At 46.2% G+C, this 12,789-nt stretch overlaps 1 protein-coding gene across 6 annotated transcripts in view; it reads left to right on the forward strand.

Annotated features, from left to right (window-relative positions):
* The window catches only part of PLEKHA2 (pleckstrin homology domain containing A2), a 73,217-nt gene that overhangs the window by 15,428 nt on the left and 45,000 nt on the right, over positions 1–12,789 (forward strand). For 4 of the 6 annotated variants that reach the window (XM_034965978.3, XM_034965979.3, XM_034965976.3 and 1 more), the window contains one exon: positions 1,362–1,525. The exons of 1 other annotated variant lie outside the window; for it this stretch is intronic. In XM_034965978.3, coding sequence (XP_034821869.1) covers positions 1,385–1,525 — 141 coding nt within the window. In that variant the 5' untranslated portion in view covers positions 1,362–1,384. Of the gene's footprint in view, positions 1–1,341; positions 1,526–12,789 lie in introns of all 6 variants that reach the window. One more of the 6 variants, XM_034965977.3, reaches the window with a different exon arrangement.

Below are 12,789 nucleotides of genomic sequence, written 5' to 3' on the forward strand. Positions count from 1 at the left end.
CACACTTAACATAATGATCCCCAGTTCCATCCATGTTGTTGCAAATGACAGGATCTTATTCTTTTTTATGGCTGAATAGTACTCCATTGTGTATATATGCCACATTTTCTTTATTCGTTCATCTGTTGATGGCCACTTAAGTTGCTTCCAAATCTTGGCTATTGAGAACAGAGCTGCAACAAACATAGGAGTGCAGATATACCTCTTCAATAGACTGATTTCCTTTCTTTGGGTATATACCCAGCAGTGGGATTGCTGGATCATATGGTAGATCTATTTTTAGTTTTTTGAGGAACCTCCAAACTGTTCTCCATAGTGGTTGTACTAATTTATATTCCCACCAATACCGTACAAGGGTTCCCTTTTCTCCACTTCCTCACCAGCATTTGTTGTTGCCTGTCTTTTGGATAAAAGCCATTTTCACTGGGGTGAGATGATATCTCATTGTAGTTTTGATTTGCATTTCTCTGGTGATCAGTGATGTCGAGGACCTTTTCATGTGCCTGTTTGCCACTCGTATGTGTTTTCCTTGAGAAATGTCTGTTCAAATCTTTTGTCCATTTTAAATTTGGATTATGAGATTTTTTTTCCTATAAAGTTGTTTGAGCTCTTTATATATTCTGGTTATTAGTCCCTTGTCAGATGGGTAATTTGCCGATTTTTCTCCCATTCTGTGGGTTTTCTCTTCACTTTGTTGATTGTTTCCTTTGCTGTGCAGAAGCTTTTTAACTTGATGTGATCCCGCCTGTCCATGTTTGCTTTGGTTGCCTGTGCTTGTGGGGTATTGTTCAAGAGCCTGGCAGAATTTTATTCAGATGTTTGAATTGGAGCTTACATCCTTTCTGAGATCATTTCTTCCATGTATAAAATTGAGTTGCGAGCCACTTCACAAGGTTTTGTGCAGAGCAACGATAATAGCTACTGTTCAGGAAGTGCTTACTGTGTGCCTACCACTTAATTCTCAGCCCAAGCCTTATTATTAACCCCGTTTTACAGATGCAGAAGCTGAGGCACACGAAGGTTAAATAATTGGTGGTCATACAATTAACAAGTATCCAGAACTGGAATTTGAATGCAGGCCCCTGATCTAAAGTCTGGGCTTATCTCCTCTATGGATGTAAAGTGCCCAATGCTATCCTGGGCACATAGAGCCTTGGAAAAGTGAGTTGAATACATGTGAATGGATTTTTAGGGGTGCTTAACATTGGGAGAGGTTTCCAGGGTCTGGGATGGAACATTTGGTGCCCCCACGGAAGGAAGCTGGTGAGAGTCTCAGCCCAGCTTCTGGAAAAGATTCCTGCAGGTCCTGAGGCAGAGCTGCTTCATCTTCCTTCTCATCAGCACCTCCCTCCTGCGCGCAGGGTGATGTGAGCAGAGCCCAGGAATGCCTTATGTGGATCGGCAGAACCGAATCTGTGGGTTTCTGGACATCGAGGAGCATGAGAACAGCGGCAAGTTTCTGCGGAGGTACTTCATTCTGGACACCCAGGCTAACTGCCTCCTCTGGTATATGGACAACCCCCAGGTGAGAGGGTCAGTGGGAAGGGGTGGGGCGACTGGGTGCCCATCACTGCTCCAGAGGAATGCACACAGGGTTAGCCTCCAGGCCTAGGCTCGTGAGCAACACAACCTGCTGATCAGCAGGGAGGGGACAACCCTACAACACACACAGACACACACACAAATGCACATTCACGTGCACACACACCACACACACCCCATACACACCACACACACGCACACACATGCACCTTATACACACACACCACACACACACTGTACAGACACGACACATACACACATGCACACACCATATACACACCACACAGACACACACACATAACCCCCATACACATACCACAGACACATACGCACACGACACACACCATACACACACACAACCCATACACCATACACACATGCACACATGACACACACCATACACACACACAACCCATACACCAGACACACACCATACACACATGCACACACACCCCATATACACACACCACACACACACCAGACACACATCATACATACACATATACACATGCACACACACCCCATACACACATACCACACACACATACACAACCCATAAACACACACCACATACCATACACACATACACACACATGCACACACACTTGCACACACACCCCATACACACACCACACACATACACACAACCCATAAACACACACCAGACACACATTATACACACACATGCACACACATCCCATACACACACACCACACACACACATACACAAGCCATATACACACACCACACACAGAGACACACATACACCATACACACACCCCCATACACACACACCCCCACGCACACCACACACACCACACACGCATGCACCCCATACACATGCAGACACACACATGTGCACACGCACACACCATACACACACGCACACACACATATACACACAGACTACACACATACTATACACACCCATCCACACACACACAGAAAACCATCTCATCTTAGTTTGGAGAGAATGATGCTGTCCTGACCCTGGCATCTGGTGTCTGCTCTCACACGCAGAGACCAGCCAGGATCTGCCAGTGAGATCCAAGTCCTGGATCCAGGCTCCAAGGCATGGCTTGCTTCCTGTCACTTCTCTCCAGGCCTGTGGCCTGTGGCTGCTCCTGCTCTTCCAGTCTGGGGGCCCCTCCCCAGCAGAGAATGTGACCTGGTTCCCTGAGCCGGACACATGTTGGACTTCTTTGGTCTCCTGACTCAGGAAGTCCTAGAATCCTGGATTGGAGGTGCCCTTGGAGGTCACCCAGTTTTGTTTCCTCATGGTCCAGATGAGAAGAGAGCCTCAGACACTGCACTGGATCTTGGCAAGGACATGGTCAGAATTAGATGACTTGCTGAGCATCTTGTGGAGGTCAGGCACAAAGATGGGGGCCACCTACCTTTGACTGCTATGTCTAGGAGTCCCTGGAGTCATCACTGCTCTGGGAACAAGTTGCTTCACCCTGATTTGGGATCTCAAGGCTTTTCTTATTCTGGCCCTGAGTGCTGTTAGCTCTTTCCTTCCCCTACCCTTGAGTGATTTGGTGGAATGAGCCTGCAAACACTGACATGGCCTCTGAACAGCAAGGTCACAGGTCATGGCTGTGTTGGGATGAAGAAGGGTGTGGGATCTGGGATTTGGCTCTAGTTCCGAGGCTTGGGAAGAGGAAATTCTGAATGTCCCAGGGATGGAGTTATGCTTTAAGATGCAATGTGGAAAATGAGTTATGTGAATCTCTAGGTCACTGTCCAGGGACTAATCATCTAGTGATCTTGGGCATTTGTCTTCTAGATTTGATGGCCAAGAGAAAAACAGTATAGATGCGGAAAACATACTCAGAAAGTCAGCTGCTGCTAATTGCCTTCTCTAGCAAGGATTAACCCTAAGTAGAACTGAGCCCCATGTTTCACCCTGCAGCCCTGATAAACCCGTTGCTTACTTTCATTTGAAGTGCCTAGTATTCAGAATGAACCCTTCCTAGGCACACTGTGACACCCTCAACTCAGCCTGGAATGCTGCCATTTGTCATGTAATGGGCCTGGTTTGCCTTCAGGCCCTGCGATATCATTTTCCTTTCCTTTGCTCTTTTCTTTTCTCTCTTTTTTTTTGAGACAGGGTCTTGCTCTGTCACCCAGGCTGGAGTGCAGTGGCATGATCTCGGCTCACTGCAACCTCTGCCTCCTGGATTTAAGTGATTCTCCTGCCTCAGCCTCCTCAGTAGCTGGGATTACTGGCATGTACCACCATGCCCGGCTAATTTTTGTTATTTATTTATTGATTTAGTTTTGAGACGGGGTCTCGCTCTGTTGCCCAGGCTAGAGTGCAGTGGCGCGATCTCGGCTCACTGCAAGCTCTGCCTCCTGGGTTCACGCCATTCTCCTGCCTCAGCCTCCCGAGTAGTTGGGACTACAGGCACCCGCCACCACGCCCAGCTAATTTTTTGTATTTTTTTTTAGTAGAGACGGGGTTTCACTGTGTTAGCCAGGATGGTCTCGATCTCCTGACCTCGTGATCTGCCCACCTTGGCCTCCCAAAGTGCTGGGATTACAGGCATGAGCCACTTTGTTACTTTTAGTAGAGACAAGGTTTTACCATGTTGGCCAGGCTGGTCTTGAACTCCTGACCTCAAGTGATCTGCCTGCTTTGGCCTCCCAAAGTGCTGGGATTACAGGCATGAGCTGTTGCACCTGGCCGTTTTTTTTTTTTCAATTTGGGATCTTACTCCGTTGCCCAGGCTGGAGTGCAGTGATGCAATCATAGCTCAAACTCCTGGGCTCAAGTGATCCTCCCACCTCAGCCTCCCATGTAGCTGGGACTACAGGTGTGCGCCACCACACCGGGCTAATTATTTTTATTTTTTGTAGAGATGGAGGGTCTCACTTTGTTGACCAGGCTGGTCTCGAACTCCTGGTTTCTTTTTTTTTCTTCTTCTTTTGAGACAGAGTTTTGCTCTTGTCGCCCAGGCTGGAGTGCAGTGGTGTGATCTCGGCTCACTGCAACCTCTACCTCCCAGTTCAAGAGATTCTCCTGCCTCAGCCGCCCGAGTAGCTGGGATCACAGGCACCTGCCACCATGCCTGGCCAATATTTGTATTTTTTTTTTTTGAGACGGAGTTTCACTCTTGTTGCCCACGCTGGAGTGCAATGGCGTGATCGCAGCTCACTGCAACCTCTGCCTCCCGGGTTCAAGCGATTCTCCTGTCTCAGCCTCCCGAGTAGCTGGGATTACAGGCGTCAGCCACCATGCCCAGCTAATTTTTGTATTTTTAGTAGAGACGGGGTTTCATCATATTGGTCAGGCTGGTCTTGAACTCCTGACGTCAGGTGATCCACCGGCCTCGGCCTCCCAAAGTGCTGGGATTACAGGCATGAGCCACTGCGACTGGCCTGAACTCTTGGTTTCAAGCGATGCTTCTGCTTTGGCTGGAGTTAAATGTTTGTTGCCAGTAGACTTGGCTTTGGGCACACCAGAGATGAGCCCTGGGTGACTTATGGGTCTTCACGTTCCCTCTCCATTCTCCTCCTTTGTGTACTTCCTCCCACTCACCTGCTGTGTTAGCGCAAGTCATTTGAATGGATTTTTGTCTTGATTTACCTGCTTCACGCCATGCTTCCCCACTAGGGCTGTGCTTTACCCAAACTGACTTGCTTGGGGAATCCTGTCTGGCTGTTGCCAGCTGCCTCCCTGGAGAGTTGGATCTTTCTTCACACCCTGGGTCACAGACTGAGAGTTGTGCTGTCAGTGGCAGATCACCCAGGACCACAGTGGCACCATCTTGGAACTTGAATATTGACGGTTGTCAGGATTCCCCTCACTCTGATTTGTCACTGGGGCCCAGAACCTGTGCTAAGCCTGGACCCTGTGCCTCGGGCTGCCTTCTAAGCTCTCTGGGGTCAGCCTCTGCAGCAGGTTCCCCTGGCCCAGGGCAGGCTCTTACTCTTTCCTGCCAGCTGAGCTCTCAGGGTGTTTTGTGGTAGAACCTTCTTCAAGTTTGAATTACCAGGTAAAACTAACTAGTGGCCCACTGCTGGGGATTCTTTATGTTTTCCCAGGAAGCAGTAGAGCTCACCTGGCTTGGCATATTCTTGAAAAAGGAGAGTCTTGCTGTGATACAGAAATAATTCAGGACATTTTACTTCTTCAGTGGTTGGGTTAGTTCTTTGTTGTGTGAACAGCCAAATGGCCACTCCAGATTTAAGTGTGGATGTTTCAGTTAAGTTCTAAAATGGTATTAGTGAGCATTTATTACTGTGTGCCAAGCACACTTCATTGGGTTTTTATTTCATTCTGACAACAAGTTTAATTGGTAGTTATTATTGCCCTCATTCTGAAGATGAGGTGGGTGAGGCTGACAGGGGAAGAATTTGCCCGTGGTTACATAATAAAAAAGTAGCACAGCTGGGACTCTAACCCCGACAGTCTAACTCTAGTGCCCCTGCCATTATTGCTGATAATGAGACAGGCGTCTAAGGGTGACTTGGAGGATGAAGAGCCTGCAAAGGTAGTTTCTGGTTAAGAAAGAGAAACCTGAGGACTCTCGGGGCTGGGAGGTCCTAGAAGGTAGGGCACTCGTGTGGCTTAGTTTTTTATCATAGTGTTTCCAGCATTTGATGAATATGTGTTCATTGAATGAATGAATGAATGAGCCAGCTAAAGAGGGCCAGGGAAGGAAGTGGTCAGAAGTCAGGTCACTGGGGAATGTGGAGTGCCCAACATTGCTTTCCTGGGACTGGGGACAGGGCCAAAATGGAATGGAAGCTCTGCAGAGAGGGGCATCCTGGGGATTTTGGTCCATTCCTATGAAAAGAGGCATTGAGAACTGTGTGTGGTCGTTGAACATCTTTATTTGATAGGGACAAGGAGATCCCTGCTATGTTTTCTTAATTATTTAATAGGCAGTAATAAGCAGAAGATTTTTGGACCCAGGTCTCCGATCTTTGTGTGTTGAAGCCACCTGGTAGGTGGTGTTCACTGAGCCTGAATCTGTTACTGCTGCTGCTACTGCTGTTATTACTAACTGCAGCTTATACTTACTAAGTGGTTGCCATGTACCAGCTATGGTGTGAAATGCTTTTACATGTGTTACCCCATGGAACCTCTCCATAATCCTGGGGCCTAGGGTCTGTTGTCACTCTTTGCTCATGGTTGTGCAGGTGGTAAATGCAGCGCTGGAGCCAGGTCCATCGACTCAAGTGTGCAACCTCCTCTTTGTCTGCCTCCCTCCTCCCACTGACCTCTGTGCTCAGCCCCTGCAAGGTCTTATAGATGATGTGGAAAATGAATTCGGTGAGGCCTTTGCCACCAGGAAGCTTCAGGATTAGGTGGGGAGAGGAAAACAACACACACAAAACTATGGTGCTAATAATCCTGGCAAATCATTATAACAGGGTAGCATATCATTAAGTGCCAGTGCCAATGCCTGGATGCCAATATTTGGGTTGAAGGAGAAGCGGTTGCCATTTTCCTTTGCTGCCACCCATAAGGGAAAGATGTAGGGCTTGGAGGTGGAGTCTCATATGGAAAGTTCTCAGGCTGCAGAGATAAGAGATCAAGGTTGCAATCTTGGCTCTGCCACTAAGTTGATTTACATCTTAGGCAAGTCACTTATCCTGTGGAGTATGGGCACTCTAGGTGATCCTTTCACCACCACACCTGGCTAATTTTTGTAGTTTTAGTAGAGATGGGGTTTCACTATGTTGGTCAGCCTGGTCTTGAACTCCTGACCTCAAATGATCCCACTGCCTTGGCCTCCCAAAGTGCTGGGATTACAGGCATGAGCTACCGCGCCCAGCCTGTAGGTGATCCTTACGTGCCTTTTATCGTTTCATTTCCTGAGAATAGAAGGAGATCCTGGAGTTCAACAGCATTGTTAACACATATTTACTAAATTTGTTCAGTGTGCCAGATGCTGATCTAAATACTGTGGCTACTTCAGTGAACAAGACAGTCTTTGCCTTCATAGAGTTTACACTGTATTTGGGGAAACAGACAATTGGGGTGGGGAGAGCTGGGGGCCCCCCTTCATAGAGGAGGTGTCACTAGATCCAGATGTTGAAGGGTGTGTGAGGTTCATTTTTGCTATACGTTATTTGTATTTGCAGAGCATTTTGTGGGTTTTCCACTTACTTTTTTAAATTTTTATTTATTTATTTATTTAAGACAGAGTCTCACTCTGTTGCCGAGGATCCAGTGCAGTGGCGCGATCTCAGCTCACTGCAACCTCCGCCTCCCAGCTTAAAGAAATTCTCGTGCCTCAGCCTCCCAAGTAGCTGGGATTACAGGCCTGCACCACCATGCCCGGCTACTTTTTGTATTTTATTAGAGATGGGGGTGTCACCACGTTGGCTAGGCTGGTCTCGAACTCCTGACCTCAGGTGATCCACCCACCTCGGCATCCAAAGTGCTGGGTTACAGATGTGAGCCACTACGCCCGGCCCGGTTTTCACTTACAAGATGTCCTTTGATTGTTATACCTACTCTGCCCCAGGCAGAGATGAAGAGGAGGAGAAGGGCGTTCTGAGTTGGGGAAACAGCAGTCATTGTGGGGCAGAGGTGAGCTCGCCTGGTTGGAGGGGCATTTAGGGTCGTCAGGGTCCCCAGAAGAAGACCCTGAGACGAGGAGTCAGGCGCGGAGGCAAGATCTGTCAGGAAGTTCTTTATTGAGGAAATGTTCCCGCGGGGACTGTGAAGAGAGCTGGGGAAGGAAGACAGGGAAGGGAGGAGGCCAGACAAGGGTGTGAGCTCAGGTGGAGGTCTGAGCAAGGGATGGTTTCACTGTGGGCCTGCAGGAGCACTGGGGTGAGTCATGCCTCAGCCTTGTCTCAGGGAGCTGGGCTTTCGTGTGCCTGCACCGGGCAGTCACTGGCTCCAGCTCTGCACATGTGGGCAGAATGGCTTCCAGCAGCCCAGAGGCAGTTCTCTGAAGCAGAGCTGTGGATGCAGGCCATGGAAGGCACAGCCAAATGGCAAAAAGAGATGGAGGGAATTTGGGAAGTCAGTGGCAACGTCTGCTAGATGGGCATACGGTGGGGGTGTGTTGGGGATCAGAACACAGCATGGGCCAGGCGCAGCCTTGAATGTCTGGCAGAATTTAGAATCAGTGTGGTTAAGTAATGAATCAAGGCTTCTCGTACAGGCAGTGGTGACTCTAAACTGATATAGAACAAAAACCCATTAGCTAAAAAGGACCTGTATAAATGGAAAGTCTCAGTATTATTGATTATGGACACTGATTTAGCTAATGCATTTAAAAATCAATATACTGACAATATCAAGCAAACTTTTTTTAAATTATAGTAAGGATGTTCAGCATGAGATCTACCCTTTTAACAAATTTTTAAATGCATGATACCATATTGTTGACTGTAGGCACGATGTAATACAGCCAGTCTCCCTACTCTAGAACTTCTTCATCTTGCATGCAATCAAATAATTCTTGAACAGAAACAAATGCTGGCTTGATTTTCCTTAAAATGTTACTACAATATTATGGCACTAGCGCTTGTATTTTGATTTCACATTGGTTCCCGTCATGATAGAGGAGATGAAATTCCTTAGGGCCGCCCTACTCTAGTACAGCAATCTGCAGACTAACTATGTTTTAGTTGCAGAGAATTGCTTACATCCCCCCCTTTCTAAAGTCCACTTGGCTAAGTAATTGCAAGACCAAATTATATGGCCCTGAACAAAGAGTAAACAGAAGCGTGAAACACAATATTGCACTAGATTGCTGGTCTTGTCAAATTTACTCTGTCAAATGTGTTTTTTCCTCTTTTTGCAAAAAATACGTAGTTGCTTTTACTTTCCAAAGGCCACGATATGACTCATGGATCATCAAATAACCAAAAAGATTGCATGGCTCTTAGTACTCCTGGGGTGCCAATGAAAGCCCTTTGCTTTTATTTAATTTTTTAAAATAAACTGAAAGCAGTTCTTTCCATTGATGGGGTGAAGAGCGTTAGCAGTGTTGGTAACAAGATGGATATTTGGTGCATTTTAGTAGAAAGCATACAAAGTTATGGGAGGAGGTTATAATAACACATAATGTATAATGGACAATACTGTTGTCTTAAAGGCTACATGAAAATTGATGTTTTTTTTAAAAAAAACGTGAAATTTTCCTAAGCAAATTTTGGCTGAAAGCCAGGAATAATTTTTGCATTGTATGCTTCAACCTGTCAGAATGCCAAGAACCAGGAAATAACATTCTTTAAAAATTGGGCAATAGATGCACGTGGTGCAAAATTTGGAATGTAGGAATGCAGAGTTAGTGACAAATTTCTCCCTCCCACTTCTGTCCTCTCAGCAGGGGCAGCCAGTCTTGACAGTTTCTTGTGTCTGTCTGGAGATAATCTCTGCCTGTGAGACTATCTCTTAAGATCATGGTAACTTTCAGATCTTCAGCAAATTGTTTGGGCAAAGTGTCTTCAATTCATGGATTTTGTGTAATTGATATCTTAACTATCCATGTAGACTTGTGATTTCCAGGAGTCAGTGGAATATTTGATGTGCTTTTGTCTGTAGTGTGTTAGAGTAAGAACGCAGAATCCTTTGGTAAAAAAAAAAATCCCAAAAGAAGATTATAAGTGACAAATCTGTACTTTTACCAAATGCAAATTTTGCTAAGGGTAAAAATATTATTAAAAAGTACTTTTTTTTTTTTTTTTTTTTTTTTTAGAGACAGGGTTCTTACTCCGTCTCTGAGACTGAAGTGTAGTGTGCAGTCAGAGCTCACTGCTGGATTTGACTGGGCCTGGTCAAAACATGCTTAGAATTAAAATTATATGTGGGCTTTTTGAGAGCTTAATGTAGAATTAAAAAGTGCAATTTTGCTTTATGTGTTTTCTGTAGCCATCATATTTTTTAAACAAGTTGTATCTTTATAACAGGATGTACGTTGTCTAAATTAAAAAAAATTAAAAACTAAGCCGGGTGCGGTGGCTCACGCCTGTAATCCCAGTACTCTGGGAGGCCAAGGCAGGCGATCACCTGAGGTCAGGAGTTCAAGACCAGCCTGGCCAACATGGCGAAACCCTGTCTCTACTAAAAGTACAATAATTAGCAGGGCATGGTGGCAAGCTACTCAGGAGGCTGAGGCAGGAGAATCGCTTGAACCCGGGAGGCAGAGGTTGCAGTGAGCTGAGATCACGCCATTGCACTCTAGCCTGGGTAACAAGAGCGAGACTCCATCTCAAAAAAAACCAACCAAACAAACAAACAAAAAACTAAGTAGCACTTTGAAAGAATTGTGTTAAGAGTTAGCACTACTCAGTATTAAAGTCCAAGCAGCTAAACAGATAGAAGCTATGAAACTTAGCAGAGGTTAAATAACTATTGCAAAACCATAGTGATGACTATTCTAAGTTTTCTCAAAACTTCTCTTTGGTATGTTGTTGTTAGATTTTGCTTTACATTTTAACCTTCAACATTTGTTCAATATATTTATTATATACATCTCTTTCTATATTTATAGATCTAGTTATATACCAAAGAATGGTATGACCAGACATGGTGGCTCATGTCTGTAATCCCAGGCCTGTGGGAGGCCAGGAATTTGAGACCAGCCTGGGCAACATAGGAAGACCCCATCTCTACAAAAAAATAAAATAAAATAAAGAAATTAGGCAATCGTGGTGGCATATGTCTGTAGTCCCAGGTACTTGGGAGGCTGAGGTGGGAGAATCACTTGAGCTCAGGAGTTAGAGGCTGCAGTGAGCTGTGATCAGGACACTGTACTCCAGCCTGAGTTACAGAGCAAGACCCTGTCTCAAAAAAAGTCATTTTATTAATTTATTATCTAAATTGTGTCTCGAAGGCAAAGGAGGTTATTGCATGTTTGGGAGAGGGGTTCATATTAGATTTTGCTTCAGAGACCAGTTTTATTAGTTATATCAGTTGAGCACAGGACAACATGATGAATATATTCATTAAGGAAACATCCATTTTTTGAGCTCCTGTCCTCATCCACAGTATATGGTAATGATATCAATGATCTCCACCTGTGACATTGTTGCTGTGAAGAGTAAATAATGTATGTGAGAATGCTTTGATGAGCTCTAAAGTGCTACAGATGTTATCTGTTAAGAAAGTTTGTTCTGGCCAGGACATCGGGATGGATGGGGAGGTGGGGAGAGCTGGAGCTGGAGATGACGGCTGGGGATTTGTCACAGAGCTTCCTGATATGCCTGAGGTGGTGGGAATGGAGAGTGGGGGGGCAGGCTTAGAGGCCACATGAGGGAAGAATGTTTGAAAGTTTAGTACCTGGTTGACTGGGGAGAGGAGGTGGGATTACCGACAGAGGCTGGGGAGGGGAGAGGGAAACCGATTAGAAGGTGGAGGGGAAATGACATTGAGTTTGAGGCTGGATTGAAGAAAGGGCTGATGGAGTTGGCTTATTGAGTTTACAGCTTTAGAAACATTTAGGTGGCCAGCAGTCAGAGTTGGGACCCAAATGCCTCCGGGAGATTATCTGAAGCCTAGGCCTCTGACCTGGTCTTTTTTTTTTTTTTTTCTTTTTGAGATGGAGTCTCACTCACTCTTTCACCCAGGCTGGAGTGCAGTGGTGTGATCTTGGCTCACTGCAACCTCCGTCTCCCGGGTTCAAGCGATTCTCCTACCGCAGCCTCCCGGATACCTGGGATTAAAGGTGTGCGCCACCACACCCAGCTAATGTTTGTATTTTTAGTAGAGACAGGGTTTCACCATGTTGGCCAGGTTGGTCTTGAACTCCTGACCTCAAGTGATCCACCCGCCTTGGCCTCCCAAAGTGTTGAGATTACAGGCATGAATCACCACGCCCGGCCTGACCTGGTCTTTAAGTCTCTGTCACCAGAGTTGGAAGACGGAAATAAAGGGAATGGGGGTGTGGCTGAAAGACTTAACACACAATGAAACTTATCCTGTCTAAAGCTGATACTGGTGTCTGTCAACAAGAAATCGACATCCAAGTAATAGAATAAAAACATTAAGCCCACACAGCAGAGGATGATATAGAATCGGCTTCTCCTGAAGGGAAAGATTAAATACACACTTTGAACTGGAGAATGGGGAGAGTAGCTATCAGCATGTAGTGTGTCCCCACGTTAGCATCAGCAAGTGGACCTACAGGGCAGAGGGGAGGAGAGGTGTTTGGCCCTAGAGCAGCAGGTAGAGCCATGGCCCAGGTCACCTGGTGCCTGGGATTCGCTTGGCTCCCCTGCTTTGGTTGCTCATGTCAGGGTGAGGGCTTTGGAATGTGGGGCAGCGGCAGC

The sequence above is a fragment of the Pan paniscus genome, chromosome 7 (genome assembly GCF_029289425.2).
Source record: "Pan paniscus chromosome 7, NHGRI_mPanPan1-v2.0_pri, whole genome shotgun sequence".
NCBI lineage: Eukaryota > Metazoa > Chordata > Mammalia > Primates > Hominidae > Pan > Pan paniscus.